Genomic DNA, 20830 nt, shown 5'->3' on the forward strand with positions numbered 1-20830 from the left:
GACCTGCTAGTCTTTGTTATTCACTTTGAATTAATAGGATTAGTTTTCCTTTCAGATCCATATACACCTAAAAACCAACACCTCCCCGTCATCCGCAGTGTGTGTGTGTATGTGTGTGTATGTGTGTGTGTATATGTGTGTGTGTGTGCACGTGAAATGGAGAGAGAAGGTGAGAGAGCGTAGTGCCCACATACAATTAACATTTTCGGCAAGTGCACGGAGGACGCTGTGGGGAAAAAGAGACATTTTCTCATTCTTCATGAGCACCAACAGTCTGCAGGGACAGAATCTTACAAGACAAAGATTACCCATACAAAGGAAGCAGGTGGCTACAACCAGTTCTCAAGTGGAATTAGCTGAACTATGGGACCTAATTATCTGTGGAGAACCAATATACAGCTAAGGAGAGAAACTTTGCTGTTTGAAGGACAAATGATTAATTAAAAAGAACACCTCACCTAAGTTCTGATCTGTGGACAAACGAACCGCTGTGGGCGAAACCCCCTGTGGAATGCCCACCATTGACTAATAACATTCACCGGTTCCTGTCCGTAGGGCCCGTAACTAGCAAATGATGCCTGCGACAAAGTAGACAAAGAATGGTATTAACAATACCAGATAGAAGGTCACAACGACCTTGTTAACCAGAATATAGACACCATTACCGCACTCTACTCCCGACAGATCACTTTCCATTTTAACAACTGTCTTTTGGCCCGAATATTACCATGACATTTGATATCTTACTGCTTTGTACTTCACTATGCAGGTAAGGATAGCCAGATCACAGAGTTTCTCAGTAGTTAAATGTGATTTTTCTTCCCACTGAACAGACAGATGTGTATTATTAATGTGTGTTTATGTTGGAAACTCTTTGCTTTACAGCATGCCTTTGTTCCCCTACTTTTAATGGGCTTTTGAAGACTACACCGATTAAGGTTGAAGAGAAAGACAGGGCGAAGGTCTAGGTAGTAGGGCTGTGTCCCAAATGACAGCCTATTTCCTATATAGTGCACTAATCCTAAATAGTGTACTATATAGGCAAGGGGGCATTTGGGACCCGCGAGTGTTGAGTGTTTGCGGCAGTAGGTGGCTCACCAATCTGGGCCTGTATTCTGTATAAGACATAGTACATCATTAGAGTCCTATGGGAACAGACGGCACACCATTCTACAATTATTAATATTGACATCCCATGTAGATATTGTCAGCCTCTCCGATGGAAAATATTCCGTTTCCATTAGATAAAGAGGAGCTTTGAAATCATTTCAATGCCATTAAAATATGATCTGAATTTGTCAAATGTCTGAGAAATGAAATGCAAACTGCCTGATCATTTGCTTGTATTAATGTAGGAGGAGTGGATTCTGGATCACACATGATAATCTTATGATTATGCCACATCAATTATTGTGACTGTTGACACTTTGCTCTGGGCCTGAGCCTTCAAGGAGCTGTACATACAAACAGCACAAGAAATAGTGTGCACATTTTATACACTATGATTATTCATAAGTAATAAATAGGCAGTTGAAACATAACATTTACGGTAAATCTGAACTAACGTGTATTAGTTTCAGTGAAGAAGGGTTGACTTAGTCTTTGCAATATTTAAAAATGGCTGACGTGTGTCATCTCTGTTTCAAGAAGGTCACTTACGGCCTCCTTCCTCTCATCCTCCTCCTTCCCTCCGCACTCCTCATTGCGCACCACCTCCTCTTACCCCACTGTCTTCCCTGTCTTCACCCCCTCTCCTCGCTCCCTCTATCTTTCCACTCTTTCTTCATCCACCCACCTACTTTCTTTCCCTCTCCTCCTAACTCTTCGTTCGTCTCCATGAACTAGCTCCCAGGCAGCCCTGGAAGATCAGAGCAGCTGTAAAATAATGAAAAATGTGCAATCCTTGTGGGGCAGTGCTTGTGCACACACACCTTTGCCCAGGCATTCATCATTTGCCAGGTATTGTCAGTGAAAGTTTAATTGCATAAACACTCTGTAACTGTCCTGTCATATTTCTTGTCAGCCCGGATTCTCTCTCTGGGCTCACTATCTCACAAAACTATAATTGAATTGCTACCGAATCACACCGGGCTGAAGGGAGGGGGTGGAGTGGGGGGGGGCTTATGAATAGAATGTGTTTCCTATCAGCAGGTTTGACAAATTGTGTCACGAGGAAAAGCAGGAGCGATAATTTCCCAGTTTATTGGAAGTAGACCTGTTTGCTGTTTGCTCTTATCTACCACTGGCCCTTATAAGCACCTAGTTAAACAAAAATATATATATGAAATGTAGGCCCAACAAACCGAAAGTCAGCTGGGAGAGAGGGCTGTATAAATAGCACACAACGCTTCAAATAAATCCATTATTTCCTCCTGTGAATGATCTAAAAGATGTATTTAAAAGGGAAAAGAGTCCGATTGCGGCAGCTCCTTTCTATGAATAAATGCCTGAGAAACACAGTGACCCATCTTGCTTATAAGAGCTAAACAGAATACATTTCTACCCAGTTAGACAGAGACATTCAGACATCCCAATATTTCATGTCTGATAAGCTAACACTCAGTGAGCAGTCGGCGGCGAAGTCGGGCAATAGGACTGTAATTTGTTTGTGTTTTCTGTCAACATGCTCTGTATTTGATATTCCACCCTCTGCGTATATTCAAAGGGACATGGTTTGTCATTTCCACAAACTGGAAAAAGAACTCAATTGCTTTTTTAAACAATGCAAGCCAGAGTGACTGCAAAGGCTACAATACTCGTTCCCTTTCTCTTCCTGGAGGGTGTGTCTACTCTTAAACCCCTCTTCCCTGGTTACTGGGTCCTTCCATGAAAAGAGTCATTTGTCCCTTTGATATATTTTGTAGAAATTGTGCATTGAATTTGAAAAGCCTCTTATATTAAATTAAGTGTCCTTTAATATAGAACATAAGGAAAATACAATATATGATTTTATAATTAATTAAAGACTTGTTCAAGTGCCAAAATCCATCATGTTGACAAGTACTTCTGGGCACTCTCATGACTTTTAAGAAATGTTAATAAACTTACTCCAAATTTACTCCAACGGTAATTTAGAATTATTATTAATACTTTTATGTTTACAACTGGGATTAGTATTACATATTTATCTATCTTTCATGGGTCAGCTCAGTTACATAGACTGAATTCCCATTTGAATATACCGAAATGATCGCCTTTAATTGTCTTTTACTGAAAATAAACATTGTCATATGTGAAATCAGGTGTGCTGGTGATAGCCGATTTAAAATGGAATCATTAACCCTGTAAAGCCCAACTTGTTACTTTATCAAGCACTGTAGTCATTTACTGTAGCCAATGACTGTAGTTTTTTACTGCAGTCATTTACTGTAGTCAGTATTGAAATGGGAATACATGTAGATTGAACACCTGCTCATTATGAAAGAAATATACAGGTTAGGTGAAATAAGCTTGTCTACCCAGGGATTGTGTGCACAAAACATCTCAGAAAAGGAATTTCTGTTTGAAACTATCTGAAAGCTGGAGAAAATGCCCCAGCTCAGAGCAGGTTCTAGAAAGATATTAAAGCACCACCCTAAAAGTTGATTATAGCTTGTAATCAGAACAACATAGTGATGATGTTGACCTTGTTGCAAATTATGGGGAATAACCAATTGGAATAAGGCCTCCCTGGCTGTGAAGTCTATAGCAGGCTTCAGACAATCACAGTGAATGTGAATGTAACGATACAGTTAAAAAAACATCTTGCCTATACTCTTAATTCTTGTCTATAAAAAAATTTGTTTTCTCTGTCCCTTTTTCCTACAAATTGTGATATTGTGAATAATGTTCTAGCATCTTGTACCTAATGAAACATCAGCCAATGGTTGTTAAAAGCACAATAATTAGCGTTAGATTTGTCACATGCCGATAATTAGGTAGTTACATAAAATGTTTGAAAGATCTACTGTATCACTAATGAGCCAACATGTGCTGCAAAGAGATGCTGTCAATAACCCAACCACACCATAAATCTTAAAATAGTCACCAAATATTGGGCTCCAAAAGGATATCTTGAATTCACACGACGTACAATAATGAAATAATTGAAAGAAAAATGCAATTATTTGTTAGCCTAGTGGTGCATTAGGCCGAATTTAAATCAACGTCAAACGTGCAAGACACACTGTTGCACGCAGGCCTGGATTATTTATGGGCTGATCATATAGAATTATCAAAACATTCAACTCGAAAGCAGTCCCCCGTCTATGGTTCTGGAACTGCTGACTTTCTGACCCTTTTCATGTAGAGACCCCTGCTGCTAACTCTTCCCAGCAACTAAATAGTTAGGACAGCATATCAAATGTCCTCAGGATAGCTGACTTGGTTGGACTCCTAAAGAGGCTTCAGGAATAGCTTTCAATGTTATCCATAAGAGTTATAGAATCGTTTTCTAGTCCGAGAAGCATTCAGGATATGAGTCAAGGTTTTTATTTCATACCTAGCAATTACATGACAATACTTAAAGCAATGAAGATTACAGAACACTGCTTTGTCTACGTGTGAAAAGCATCCCATTATATAAACAGGAGGGTCTAATGTCTTCGCAGTGTATCATCATTCTCCACATTCAGAAAGCTCAACTCCAAAGTGGCTTTTCCTCCTGTGTGAAAACATGTGGCGGCTTTATCAAAAGCCTTTCCCACAAAGCACTGCAGCGCTCCCTCTCCCTCTTCACTGCATGGGAACAGAACATTGTGGTAATGCTTCGCGTCTACAACACTAGGCTGATAAAAAGACTTTTCTGACAACCTTATCAGTCAAATAAGCTTAAATAAAACTGGCTTCTAATAGCCTGGAGACTGCTTGATCCTGCCTTTGTCTTTCAAAGCTCTGATGCCTTCCTTCTCCAGTGATCTGGTACTTTCCTCGTGACAGAATTTTCAATCTTTTAGGCCGGCTAAGCTGTCATTAGTTTCTTTGTTCCTGTTTAGGGATTGTTTTGCGTATATAGCCACACTGTGCCCGAGTGGTTTGATCGAGGCAGGGAGCCGCTCTGAGTACTAGGAAGAGTTATGCTAAAACGTACAGCATTTACTTTGGGAGGGGTTAGGGCAGACACCATTGTCTTCATGTACAGTCAACTAGCTGTCAGAAGTATTCATTGTGCCTTCTAGATAATGCTAAGTAATTGGCTGCACCTGCAACCTGCATAATTACACCACAGTGTTCACCTTTCAGACAAACACCATTTCAACACCTTTCCTGTCTGACACTGATCTGGGTTGAGAACAAATATTTATAATTGAGCACTGTCTCTGCCAACTGTAACTGACAGATTTTATAGAAAAAGTGCTAGACTTATAAGAGGCATAGCAAAGGAAAATGTGGAAGGGAATCATTTGATAAATAACACAAGCAAAAATAAACGTTCATTCATCAAGTTCACAATAGTTTTTTTTATCTAAAAGTGAGCATTTTAATAAGCTGAGTTCAAACTAGAGCTTTATGAATAAAATAAAAGACCTAATATTCAGTTCTTTGTTAGGGAAAATACAGTAGACAATGAATAATTAGATCCAAGACATGTTGTAAGCCACACGAATGCTAGCTTTGATTGATGGATATTTTTATTTATTAATATTTGTAAATCAAGTAATGCTATAGCAAGAGGTTTAATATAAGGCTAAAGTTAGACCTCTGGAATAAATGAACACATCAGATGATTAAAAAACATTTGTCTTAGCGATGGAGAGAGCTGGGTAGGCCTTCATTTAGGATGCATAGTTAATCAACACCCACACTGATGCGTTGACAGAGAATCTATCAGATGAACTGACAGGTGCTTTCATAATTGCCAGGTAACTTAGGACTTTTCCGCGAACAAACAGAATATTTACAGGAAATGTATTAGGAATGTTAACCTGTTAGGCGCTTTATTAATTCTGAATTATGAAAAAGTAAAATATCATTGGAAATGATAAGCCAAGCCAATCACAATTTAGTCATAAAAGAGAAAAGAGTTGCTTTGAACTCAATGCCCTAGTACAGTCTACGGCTGTGCCACAAATGTCACCCTGTCCCCTACTTCTCACCATAGCCGATTGGAAAGAGGGGGCTATTTGGATGGGAGCCCACTTCTCAGCGTCACAGGAAACCAGCAGCAATCCTCTCAACCACCCAAAAGAAAATCAAATGCTAAATCCAGAAATCTTTCTCACAGTCATGTTTCAAATAATAAATATTGGACAACACATCATATTTCCTGGGGAGTATACAAGACCCATTTCCCTACATTCATTGGCATTTCCATTCTAAGAAACATAAGCTCTGTGATGCTTGGCAAACTGACTATCTATAGATATCACGGGAACAACACAACAAGAGATGATGTTTTTTTAATTGAATACATCCTCGTACTGACGGAGAGACAGATGGAGAAAAGGCTCGGATTTGCATTCTTAATCGGAGGGAGACGTGAGTGAGAATAACCGATGCTGGTTGATGCAACGGGGGCAGCTTTTGGGAAGATCGGGAAGAGGATCTACTATCACCAGCCCCATCCCATTAAACAACACAGCCCTTCAATTTAACCCTTGCATATCTGGGATGGGTACAGTACCCATCTATAGCAGCCTGTTGAACAAGACTGTGTGATACTTACTTGCAGTCTACATACCTAAAGATTTCAGTAATTTTTTATCACAGGAAATACAACGGAGGGTTATAGGCCGTGCCGAGGGACACAACAAAGATTGGCCCAGGCAAGATTCAAACCAGGAACCTTCTGATTACAAGCCTGACTGCCTAACCACTGAGCCACTGATGCCACTGCTGACTCGGGACTGAGTGATTTATCCATGAGACCCTACAGAGATACCAATCTGTGACAGCCTCCCCTTGCAGGAGTATCACATGACCCTGATACAGTCAACCTGCGACCCCTCCAGCCCGAGCCTCAGTGCTCCACTCTAACACCCGTCAGCCTGGTGGCAGATCAGCCCCTGGGCCTCTCTGAAGAATACCTCTCTGGCTGACTGTGGCCTGGAGCAAAAGTGAGGGAGGGTGTGTGTGTGTGTGTGTGTGTGTGTGTGTGTGAAGGCCTAATAAACAGTAGGTCTATCAGCCAGGACTTCATCCCCCTCCAACCCCCCCCCCCCCAGCCTCTCTCCATCTCTCTCTCTCTCAACCATTTAGAGAAAAGGCTAGCTCCTTTCGCTGACAGGGAAGCAGTCCAATATGTCCAAACTGTTCATTTATTGGGAACTGTATCAACATCCCTTTATTGATGGTTTTCTAAAACTTCATGGAGTCACAGTGTGGGGATCCTAGTCTAGCTAGGACCAAGTCCTTGACATTTGTCTGGAAAGGCTGCTTTGATATGCTGTAGAGAAGGCTGGAAAATGAAGGGCCTGTGCCCATGGACTTACAAGGCAGCAGCCCACACTGGTTGGATATCCCCATTTGGAAATAAGCAAACAGAGATGCCTTTTATTCTTTCCACTGGACTGGTATTTGAAATGACAGTACTTGTTTTGGTAGATGCAGTGATCGCTAGTATGAGCTACACTAGTGACAGAAGACAACCAGTTTAGCAATGGAAACACTGTTTATGTAATAATAACCTAATAAAAATGTAACCACTATGCTGTTCACGTAATAGTAACCTAATAAATATGTAACAACTTTTTGGGTTACAGCATGTTAACAAAACAGAAGAAACCAAATGCTAATATTATGCTATAGCCAGAAGGGAACTGGTACCTCTCTAGGTTTCTTCCTTAATTTCGGCCCCTCTTAGGGAGTTTTTCCTAGCTACTGTGCTTGAACACTGCTGTTGCATACTCCTTGTGGTTTCAGACTGGGTGTTGTGTAAAAGCACTTTGAAACAACTGCTGATGTAAAAAGGGCTTTATAATTACATTTGATTCATTGATTGATAGAGAATGTTAATGAGCGCTCCTACGAATGTAAAATTCACTAGCTACTTTTTCTATTTAGATAGCAAACAACTAAACAAAACAACCAAAATGTCCATGTTCAAAATACAATTTGAAAAATACAGAAATAGCTTGCTGAGATAGCAATGAAAGACACCTAGAAACCAGGAAGCAGTTAAGCTAAAGTGTGGTGGCCTTGCACATGCAAACAACATGGGAACCAACTGACAAGTGAACAGCCTCTGTCTCTTGACCAGTGAGGAACAGCTCTTCGCTGTGTAGTCACATGGTAGTGTCAGTCAGTGTATTGGTCCGAGCACACACACAAATCAGACCCAGTGACTGATCTCTGTGGTCCAATATTAATCTCATTGTAGGTGTAATTAAAACCTCTGCATGATGGAATGAACAAGAGGATGAGGGGATGTGTATCACATCTGAGCCGTGAGCTTTCATGATGGCACTCAACTCCTCTATTATCTTCACTTGTTCATGGCCTATTGTAAACATTACGTCTACTCTAGTCTTAGTAAAAAAAAAAGTAATTAGAAAAGTCTAATAATAATTGTCTCTGATTGGTTATTGTGTACTTAAAGAAAACCAATTAAACTCTGAGAACAAGCCATTTTAAAACGGCCGTTTTTTCTTTCGTATACTGTAATAATTTTGATTTATAATGACTGCACTAAACTTTTTCAATTGTTCAAGCTTATATTTTTGTATGTTCTAGTTAAAGTGGTTTCCCAAAGTATTATTAGTACAAAGAATTAGATTTTCATTAATTCAACCATATTTAAAAAAAAATCCATAATAAATAATGTCCGAATTTTCCAGATCAGTGTATGTTTATGTAGTTAATAGTTATTATTTAAAATGATGTATTCTTTCTGCATAAGCAAAGGTGCAGAATCCTGCGTATCAGAACACCGGTCTGGTTGGTGTGTGTGTGTGGAAGGGGAAGAGAGAGGCTTGCTCTGGCTTGACAAGGGTAGATTCCAGGGCTCTTGGCAAAGAGCTCTATTTGCATTTAAAATGTCACATGCAGCAGACACCTGTAAAAGGCTAGAGGAGGATCCACACAAACCAAAGGGCTAGCCTACTGGGAGAGGAGTCAACCCAGTCCACACACACACACACAGACTGGTTTTACTATGAAAGTGAGGACCGACAATTTAGTACCATTAAAAAAAGAATTTTCCCAAATCTTAACCCTATCCATACCCAGAACTTAAAGCATAGCTCACACTAATTACAAAAGGGTACATTGGTGTACTTACTCTGTAAGCAGTATATGGACAAAGTATGACAGGAATCCATGCTTTTGTTTAGTTTACATGACATTGTTTCTAAATGCTAGCATATTAGCATTTGTGGCACAAATCTGATCCAAGACCTGAGACCTGTATTAGCATTTTTTGTGGTTCATATCCAAATCATCCAAAAGTATTATAAATGTACTGTGAAGCTCAACTAAGGCCCTAAGAGATTTTAGTATGACATGCTATTATAATATCTGTACCATGATTATGTGACATTTGTGAAACAAATGCCATTAAATTAATGATGCCAATATAAGCATTCTTCCCGCATCATGTTCAAATCACCTTTGTTGAGCCTCCCAATCATTTTCAGATAATTGTGGACAATTTGGATATGATGTGCGAAAAATTGACACAAACACACAAACACACAAACACACACACACACGCTTGCACTCACGCACACAGCTGAGCCCATGCAGGTCTACTCCACACAGATCCAAATCAACTACGTCCTTGGAGAAAGAAATTGTAATTGTCCCTTAAGTGACATAAAACTTAGATGACAATAAACGGAGGTAACTTCATAATTATGATAAATGTGTACAATTACAAAGGATTATACACTTTCATTGTACTAATAGCATAATTAGCAACAATAATCAAGGACTTATGATCCCAACATAAGTCATCGTCTTGGACATTTAAGACTGCTGCGACATAATGAGCTACTTACAGCAGTTAGGCAGATTTTCCTTTTAACCTAAATGAATACAATAGTTGGATTAGTTTACATGTTTTAAGAGAACCACACTACCTTGGCAAGACTCTATTCCCTACGAGCAGAATAAGGGATCACATCTAGATCAGTATAACACATAATTGCATCCAGCTGTTTAATGTGAGAGCCCTGGTGAGAATGATTTCGACGTATTTATTACATGTGGCGAATAAATGTGAAACATAATCTCCTGCTAAGACAGTGGCATAAACTTGTTAAAACATTAATATGGACACAAGCTCTATAGGACTGTTGTGTGGAACTTGACTGGGAGTTAAAATGAAAAATCAATGGATGATTCCCTGGCGTGTCCTGAGGAAGACTGATGGATAGAACAATATTGAAAAGGGAGTTACCTCGTTGAAATCTCAGTATAAACAAAGCTTTAATTCTACTCAGCTTCTAATATTTTTTTTCGAAACACTGACCAGACCAGAAACAATATCTACTAAAACCATCGGGAGCAAATTAATACTTAGACTAAACTGTATAACTGTTATCCGTAGTGTTGGATTGAGTGATTCCTCCTATTGCTTCCATTCCCTTCCTGAGATCATCAGTCAACACATTATTACTATTCATTTTATTTTTGCCGTATAACAAAATGGGGCAAAAAAGCTTTTCACCTATCAATGTAATACCAAAGTGTTTTGAAACCTGTGAATCAAACATATCTGTAATATTATATTAGTAATATAATATTATATTAAACTGTTGTAAAAAACAATGACCAGTCTTCTCACTCAAGGTCCTCTTCTGTTAAAACGCCAATATGCACAGCCTAATGGTGACATGTCTTGAGACAGACATTTCCACATGGTTTTGACAGAGATAGACAATGCATGCATATACACTGACATAATAATGGAACAGCATCAATGTCATCGGACATTAGACTGTTTAGCTTAGAAAACTACAGACCACATAAAATAACATTTGCCACACAGTCATGAAAGAGACCTAGTGGAAAGTCTACATATGTATTATTGTGGATGTAATCATTCTTTAAAAATATCCTCTGTCTCTCTCTCTATCACTCCTCTCCTGTCAGTTCTGTTCTCTTTTTATTGCAGAGACCCCACTGCCTGGTTACTTAAAGCACAGGTCAGATACTATGGATATTATTAATGATGTGGTACAGTTGACTATAGGCTGGTCGGATACTATGGATATTATTAATGATGTTGTACAGTTGACTATAGGCTGGTCAGATACTATGGATATTATTAATGATGTGGTACAGTTGACTATAGGCTGGTCAGATACTATGGATATTATTAATGATGTGGTACAGTTGACTATAGGCTGGTCGGATACTATGGATATTATTAATGATGTGGTACAGTTGACTATAGGCTGGTCAGATACTATGGATATTATTAATGATGTGGTACAGTTGACTATAGGCTGGTCGGATACTATGGACATTATTAATGATGTGGTACAGTTGACTATAGGCTGGTCAAATACTATGGATATTAAAAATGATGTGATACAGTTAACTATAGGCTGGTCGGATACTATGGACATTATTAATGATGTGGTACAGTTGACTATAGGCTGGTCAGATACTATGGATATTATTAATGATGTGGTACAGTTGACTATAGGCTGGTCGGATACTATGGATATTATTAATGATGTTGTACAGTTGACTATAGGCTGGTCAGATACAATGGATATTATTAATGATGTGGTACAGTTGACTATAGGCTGGTCAGATACTATGGATATTATTAATGATGTGGTACAGTTGACTATAGGCTGGTCGGATACTATGGACATTATTAATGATGTGGTACAGTTGACTATAGGCTGGTCAAATACTATGGATATTAAAAATGATGTGATACAGTTGACTATAGGCTGGTCGGATACTATGGACATTATTAATGATGTGGTACAGTTGACTATAGGCTGGTCAGATAAAATGGATATTATTAATTATGTTGTACAGTTGACTATAGGCTGGTCAAATACTATGGATATTAATAATGATGTGATACAGTTGACTATAGGCTGGTTGGATACTATGGACATTATTAATGATGTGGTACAGTTGACTATAGGCTGGTCTGCTACTACGTTCATTATTATTGATGTTACTCTGATTTCCTGATGGTCAAACTAGCATGCAAGTTTAAATCCACCCACCAGCACTGCCTCCACCTGTTTGGTTCTGTGTTTTCTTTGTGGGGGCGATCAGTACTGCATACCTTGGTTGATGCCTATGGGGAGTGCTATTCATAATATTATGGTGATGTTAGTGTTGGTAGTATCGTATACACGATCACGTGATGGCAGTGAGTTACCACAGAGGAGCAGAACCTAATGCCAAGACATTGTAGTTACATTGCTGTGCATAAGTTCACTAATAAATGGTTGAACTAACAAGTTTTCTGTCTGAACCTATATTGTTTTCTGCATGTTATTTGAAAAGTGTTCACCTTTTTCTATTGCCTAATTGTTTTCATCTATACACAAAGGTATCATATGGACTGCTGCTGGCCTATGCCATCAGCTCACCTTACTGGACATCAAGGCTTGTCAGGGAGCTGAAAAACATTATTAAACCCTGCTTTTACGATATACAACATAAAATTAATGAATTAAAAAAAGATGAAGTATTCATTCAGTAAAACTAGTCCATTTTGCAGTGTGGCACATGAGCTAAATCAGGTGAATATTGAGCAATATCTTTAATCCCCAGAGATTGAAGAGTTTGATGAGTTAAGCTGGTGATTACTCTTCTCTGTTCCTGGGGGCGAACTGTCCATAAACCGGGCAAAGACTATCAGCCTTAAAGAGTCACAAAACCTGTTGTGAGGGTCTAGTACAACCCTTGAGGATTATCTAGTTGATAAACTATTAACATAAATCCTTTCAACAGGTATGTGTGACTTTAGTAAATTATCTGATACAAAGTACTGATGGACACAGATTGAATATACACTAGATTTGTAACCCGCAAACATACTGTATAGTAGTAGTTTTTAGTAAAGTTTTCAATCTAAATTTCCTCAGCTCCCTCAGTTATTATGACTGACCTTACATACACCAACATTTCCTGAATTCTGTCCCCAGCATTTTACTTTGTGGCGGCAGTTTTCCCCTACCCTGCTAATAATGCTGGCTAACAAACCACAGCTAAAGTAGCTAGACATTAGCTGTGGAATGTTACATTGATTTACAGAAAAATGTATTACTTTAAAACTCAATGGAGCATGTCAACAAAGGCATGTGTATAATATCTACAGACTCAACATACCATTTGGGGGTTTCAATTTGTTCCTGGCTATCAAAAGTTTTTCTCAGGCAGTGCGGCGAAGAAACTGTCATCCATATTTTTTCAAACATGTTCATGAAACGTAACAAAAAAAGATGATGGATGACGGATTTTTTCTTAGTAGCACTACCTGGGAGAATTTTTTTTTTTAACAACTTTGTAGATAGCAATGTTTGTCCTTATGTGTATGATAACCAATGAGAAAAAAATCTATGATGAAGTGCAATATCAAATTGCAATACGGAGTCTACCTTTGTAGTCATCAACCTTCTGATGCTTCTGTAGTCTTCTCATCGTAGGGTTTAGGAAGTTAGGCAGTAACCTGTAGGAGGATGGTTAAGTTCTGCCTGTTGGCTGCCGTCGACCCCTATCACTACCCATCTGAGAGAAATGATGCCTAACAGCAACAATGACATCTACAACAACAACAACAACAACAACAACAACAACAACTAGCTGTGTTCATCCCTACATCGCTCCAGTCAGCTCATCCTCATCCACTCTCATCCTCATCAAAGAAACCATGTTGACAAACACCCGGATTACTATCTCCAAGAAAAATACTGTCTGCTCCGCAATACACACACACACACACACACACACACAGCTTTATCTCCTAGTTGACGTGCCCTTGAGAGAAGAAGGCGAAGGGGGCCGAGAAATCCCAGTCTGATGCATGTATGCAAAATAGACTACATTATTCTGTCCTGCAGGGGCGACTGGCTGACTGGCTGGCTGGCTGGGGAAGTACATTTTACCTCCCTGGTGGTGGAGCTGAAAAAGGCAGTAGAACAACGGTGTTGTGTATGAACGTGTGTTTGGGTTGAGGTTGACATTAGGCCGGAAACCCCTATCACTTTTACATGGCTTTAAGAGAGAGAGAGAGAGAGGGAAGGAGGGAGAGAGAGAGAGAAGGAGGGAGAGGGAGAGAGAGAGTGGGAAAGGGAGAGAGAGGGACAGGAAGTGTTGGAGGTGGAAAGTGTGGGGTACCCTTTGTGTGTTCCTACAGCCCATTCATAATGAGTCCCTGTGTACACAAATAAATCTCAATGTCAGGAGCCCTAACGCTCATTAGACCCCCCCACCACCACCACCAAAGAAATGAACATTGTGAAGCTCTTCTACACAGAGGCACTCTCTCTCACTCTCTCCCATTCTTTCTTTTCCGCTGCTCTGCCAATGTGAAATATCTCCTGGCGGAAAAAAAGGCACGAAAAGGACAAAACCACAAATGTGGAACTTCAATTAATTTAAAGCCCCAATCAGCAAAGAATAAACCCTTTGCCGATCTAATTACAGAGTCTCTCCGAAGACCCGGGCCGACCAGCCAATCTTCCTCCTGTTTGAACAGCTTGATGAACTAAGGGACTGATGGATATCAAGTCATTTTGTTTAATTTATAAATGGATTTTCCCCTAATACTTAAATTATCATCAGTACAACACAATGAAAATGGGAACATTTGGAAGGCAAAGTCTATAACAGGCCTGAAAAGAATTCCAATGAGGAATGTCACCTCTTTTCATCCCTTCCACACAATTCCTTCTCTAATTAAATTGGGGAGAAAGGCCGGGTGGGTAAGCCTGTGTTACAGTACGGCTGAGCTCCACAGCCTCTCCCCACTTTCCCTGGGAGTCTCTGGCCGCGCTGCTGGAGACACTCATCAGACATATCATGTCACACAACCCCCATCCTTCATAGCGGACTGGTCTCGGCAAGCAGCCACGGGAATCTGCTCTTACTTACACCACCAGGATAAAATGCGTTTGACTCAGTACAGACGAGGCTCTAGTGAGTCTGTGCTTTGTTATGAAAACAGTAACAAGATGGCAGCCAAACTAATTTGAAATGAGGTATTGACAATTACAGAACGACATAAAGATGGAGGAAGCCCTCCATTTTGAAACATGTAACAGACGGCACTCCTTCGTTTTCAGGTTTACATTGACCAGTGTGTCCACAGGCAGGCACCCTATCCCCTGACACACCCCCATCTCCTCATCGCCTCCTCTCCCTCCCAGACCTCCCCGCTGCCCACCTGGTTCAGGGGTCTCTGCGTGTGAGGAAGAAGAGGCAGAACTGGCGCCGTCCTCGGTGGCGGTGCCCTGAGAGAGGAGGCCTCGGCCCGGGGGCAGCTTCATGCCCAGCTGCTCTGCCATCTCCACGTGGTCGCCGGGGTGGACGTAGTCGAACACGCTGCTGCCTGTCAGCTCCACCTGCAGGCGGCACAGGGAGGGACAGGGAGGGACATGGAGGGACGGGGAGGGTCGGGGAGGGTCGGGGAGGGACAGGGAGGGACAGGGAGGGTCAGGGAGGGTCGGGGAGGGTCAGGGAGGGACAGGGAGGGAGAGGGAGGGACAGAGAGGGTCAGGGAGGGTCAGGGAGGGACAGGGAGGGACAGAGAGGGTCAGGGAGGGACAGGGAGGGACAGGGAGGGACAGGGAGGGTCAGGGAGGGACATGGAGGGTCAGGGAGGGACATGGAGGGACAGGGAGGTTCAGGGTACAGTAGGTCTACCGATACAGCAACACTTCATTAAACACACATTATATTACTGTTATGTAACATCATATTAATAACATTTCAAACATAATGTTACTGATATTTATATATATTTAAGAAATAAGGCATGACCAATGCCATTAGAGCAGTAAAAGGTGATGGGACGTCTTAGCCATGGTATATGTCTCATTCAGTACCATGTCTCTCAGCCAGGCAGCATTCAGCATTTGAAACACATGGTTTATAAAGTATATCTTCTTATTGTGGAGTTTCAGGTGTGTAGTTATCTTTTTACAGCCATTGCTTTGGGAAGGTCAACAATCTTTTGTCTCATTTAATTTGTGTGCTGTCTGGCCTATCTCATGTTGACGGATGACTAAGGGAGTTCAGCCGGTGTGTCTACTTATATTTATACCACAGTCGGTGTGTCTACTTATATTTATACCACAGCCGGTGTGTCTACTTATATTTATACCACAGCCTGTGTGTCTACTTATATTTATACCACAGCCGGTGTGTCTACTTATATTTATACCACAGCCGGTGTGTCTACTTATATTTATACCACAGCCGGTGTGTCTACTTATATTTATACCACAGCCGGTGTGTCTACTTATATTTATACCACAGCCTGTGTGTCTACTTATATTTATACCACAGCCAGTGTGTCTACTTATATTTATACCCCAGCCGGTGTGTCTACTTATATTTATACCACAGCCTGTGTGTCTACTTATATTTATACCACAGCCTGTGTGTCTACTTATATTTATACCACAGCCTGTGTGTTTACATATATTTATACCACAGCCTGTGTGTCTACTTATATTTATACCACAGTGAAACAGGATGTCTTGGATGTCCACTGAAGAGTTCTTCAAAATGTAAAATCAGAACATACTCTGGCACACATGCTTTTTAATAAAACAAATTCTTGATGACTATTGTTTTTTTCATAGAAAAATTCTTACTTAATTTCTTTTTCAGTGTGGGAGGAAGCTGATTAACAACAGTAACATTTTTCCACAGACATTTTGCTCATATTTACCTAGGGTGCCAATAACTGTGGAAATCATTATATTTCTCTGATTCCGTCTGTCTGTCTATATAAAACATCACAATTAGGACATACATGTAACATGAACCTTAACCTCTAGGGACATGAAGGAATATAAAGGCACACAGACAGTCAGTATTGCAGTAGCAGAATGTATTTGTGTGTAAATGTATATCTGTGCTTGCATGTTTGTGTGTGTGTGTGTATGTCTGTGTGTTTTTAGTACATCTCGCATTTCCAGTAGCAACAGCTTTTCTGTTACAACATTCCCCCTCCCAAGATTCTAACTTAACCCCCACAGAAAATGACAAGCCGCTTTAGTTATAACATTTAATAAATATAATCCCCTAACCTTTAAACACTCTAATTTACTAGGATGAAAACAGGATTTGCCGTCGTTAATTGGGGATGACAAGGAAAACCAGCAGGCCGTTAATACGTCTCTGCCTCTAATACGAACCACCTTCTTGAATAACCAATTGAATGGCGTTGGTATTTTCTTCAATGTGTGTGTATTGCTACTTTCTTCAGTGCGTGTTTGTATTTCCTACAGCGTGTGTGTGTCTTGGTATTTTCTTCATTGTGTGCTTGTGTTGGTATTTTCTTCAGTGTGGTACGCTGGTGTTTGGCAATGCAATGCTCACTGATCAGGTTGGGTCTACTGGGATAGAGGGATTACATGGGAATAATCTCTTTAATGTCAAATCCCTTTAAGCTATTTAGTCCTTCATAAATTATCACCCCAAGCAGAAACAATGATTAAGAAGTAAAATGGTAAAGAAATATCATGAAATAATTGTTGTTGCCCTGTTTACAAGGTGCTTCCTAATTTTATATGGTTTAGTCAAAAACCTCAGAAAATCAATACATCAAACATATAAGAAATATCAAACCATACAATAGAGAAAAGGCTAATTATTGAGGTGGTTGAAACTTGCTGAACATAGTGTAGTTACCTCTACAGTTTCACCTAAAGTTAAATAGCACAATGAAAGGATCAATTAGATTGAGCAGAATGGATATACTGTATAGCCATGGGAATTGTAATTCTATTCACTACAATTTATATATCTGCATATTCTTACAGGATGAACACCCGCTATGTGTCTGTTATTCTGGTTTTACATCAAACATGAGGCATAAGGAAGTTCTGCAAATGCATGACGGTAGATAAGAAAAAGATAAACAAACCCATTATCCAACAATGTTATCGTTATATTTCTTTGTTTTAGTGATGTCCTTGTCCATGAGGCAAGCTAAATGGATGATAAAAACACTTGAATAACAGAAACCAACCAAACTCATTCTCTGTTGTCAAACGTGATAGTGTCCATCCCCACTTTGAAATGAAAATCAGGGTACTTTTAGAGGTCAATTGGACGATACGCCAGAAAATGGAAATCCATGCATGATTTTAAATAGCCTCTTTTATATTTTTCATCACAATGATAAAACCATTATTGTTTATTCAAATGTTATTTGAAAACTAAATTAGTAATAGCTTAATATCTACCAAACAATTTCAGTTATAAAAGGACAAACTCATCAGTTTCAGTGTTTGTCTATGAATTTCTAGCCAGGAAAAGGTACACAGCCAACAGATATAGCTAACAGAGGACCTTTTCATTCAAACAGGAATTGTTGTGACAACATTTCAATTTAAATAACATTTCATCATATGTAAATACACTATGATCACAGATTACTAAATCAATTCTAATATATCAAACATGACAGCAGTTGCTGGTCATTGTTTTCAGGCTGGTATAATGCTAAAGCTGTGAGCAATCCCAAACATAATGTACACACCATTTAATAATTGTTAATAGGACACATCAAATAAAAAACTATATGATAAGTCTAATGTTGTTGTGTTGACTTTTACAAGTAAAGAACCAAATAACATTCCTTAGCTACAGTCTTTTGTGGGCAAACAATTAACATTTATTATGTTTATTGGCAGTCATGAAAGGCAGCATGCTAGCAAACAATGTAGCTGACCCAGGCAGTCTCTCCAGTTAGCTGACTACTGCAGCTAATTATGTCAACAACAGAAAGTGTCCAATCATCGTCTATCAAAATAAAGCTAAATCTAAATAAAACTATGCTATTGTAAATAAGCTGAGAGATATTTTGATGTACCTTGACACAATGAAGATTGTCAGAGAGACACAGTGAAGATAGTTGAAGATGCGACACACTGTAATGAAGATGGGACACATACTAAAACAAGTAGTAGGGTTAAAGAGGTGGAGGCAGAGGGGGCTGGGGAGATAGATGGAGAGGAATGGGGAGGGAGATGGAGTTGGCTTGGGAGAGAGATGGAGGTGGTTGGGGAGAGAGTTGGCGGGGGCTGGGGAGGAAGTTGGAGGGGGCTGGGGAGATAGATGGAGGGGGCTGGGGAGGGAGTTGGAGGGGGCTGGGGAGATAGATGGAGGGGGCTGGGGAGATAGATGGAGGGGGCTGGGGAGATAGATGGAGGGGGCTGGGGAGGGAGATGGAGAGGAATGGGGAGAGAAATGGAGGTGGCTGGGGAGATAGATGGAGGGGGCTGGAGAGATAGATGGAGGGGGCTGGGGAGAGAGGTGGAGGAGCTGGGGAGGGAGATGGAGGGGGCTGGGGAGACAGGTGGAGGACCTGGGGAGGGAGAAGGAGGGGTCTGGGGAGAGAGGTGGAGGAGCTGGGGAGGGAGATGGAGGGGGCTGGGGAGGGAGATGGAGGAGCTGGGGAGGGAGGTGGAGGGGGCTGGGGAGGGAGATGGAGGGGGCTGGGGAGGTAGATGGAGGAGCTGGGGAGGGAGACGGAGGGGGCTGGGGAGGGAGATGGAGGTGGCTGGGGAGAGAGATGGAGGGGCCTGGGGAGATAGATGGAGGGGGCTGGGGAGATAGATGGAAAGGAATGGGGAGATAGATGGAGGGGCTGGGGAGGGAGATGGAGAGGAATGGGGAGAGAGATGGAGGTGGCTGGGGAGAGAGGTGGAGGAGCTAGGGAGGGAGATGGAGGGGGCTGGGGAGAGAGGTGGAGGACCTGGGGAGGGAGTTGGAGGGGTCTGGGGAGAGAGGTGGAGGAGCTGGGGAGGGAGATAGAGGGGGCTGGGGAGGGAGATGGAGGAGCTGGGGAGGGAGATGGAGGGGTCTGGAGAAAGATGGAGGAGCTGGGGAGGTAGATGGAGGAGCTGGGGAGGGAGATGGAGGGGGCTGGGGAGGGAGATGGATGGGGCTGGGGAGATAGATGGAGGAGCTGGGGAGATAGATGGAGGAGCTGGGGAGATAGATGGAAGGGTCTGGGAAGGGAGATGGAGGGGGCTGGGGAGATAGATGGAGGAGCGGGGGAGGTAAGGAGGCCAGGACTGGTGACTGGACTGAGATTAGGATCACCTCCAGATTACAAACGGCAGAATCTCCACTCAGACAAAGCCCTGAGCCAATCACATCCCCCTTAAGAAAGAGGGACCATTTCACGCCAGTCATTAACCTAAAGAGCAACACACTAGCATGGATTACCAGACTAGGACAGAAGAACCCTATTTATAATTGGATTAAGCTACAACAATAGAGATGACAGCAGCCCGTGCTGTGGCGTTGGTGTGAATGTGCCGGCGCTGACTGTCTGGTGAATACATTACACAAAGTGCTTTAAAATCTATTTCAGAATGGAGATGAAACAGGCCAAAAGATCTGTCTTTCAGAGGCTTTGGCGCCGCACAAACCTTTGTGTCCCATTATAATTCATGAACACGTCCTATGACTATTTTAACTGTATTACAATGAGCCTCCTTTCCCCGCACAAGTGGCTTAACAAAGCACTCATCTGCCTTAATCTGTACCGGTGCCCGGATGAGAACAATACACAGCCGGGGAGAAGTAATACAGGCTCAATATTCACTGTGGTGTTATGGGCAGTAAAGAGGCCAGGTATGAGAGAGGCAGCAGATTTTACTCTGTGATTGCAGAAAGGACACTTGGATTATGGCGGCTGCTTTTGCATGGTAATTTGAGGGCTGGTGAGGGAGTTGTGGTCAGGGCC

At 41.2% G+C, this 20830-nt stretch overlaps 1 protein-coding gene across 4 annotated transcripts in view; it reads right to left on the reverse strand.

Annotated features, from left to right (window-relative positions):
* The window catches only part of LOC105023610 (neuronal PAS domain-containing protein 3), a 265014-nt gene that overhangs the window by 31913 nt on the left and 212271 nt on the right, over positions 1-20830 (reverse strand). For all 4 annotated transcript variants that reach the window (XM_020054458.2, XM_010892953.3, XM_010892952.3 and 1 more), the window contains one exon: positions 15284-15461. In XM_020054458.2, coding sequence (XP_019910017.1) covers positions 15284-15461 — 178 coding nt within the window. The remainder of the gene's footprint in view (positions 1-15283; positions 15462-20830) is intronic.

The sequence above is a fragment of the Esox lucius genome, chromosome 15, assembly GCF_011004845.1.
Source record: "Esox lucius isolate fEsoLuc1 chromosome 15, fEsoLuc1.pri, whole genome shotgun sequence".
NCBI classification, from domain to species: domain Eukaryota; kingdom Metazoa; phylum Chordata; class Actinopteri; order Esociformes; family Esocidae; genus Esox; species Esox lucius.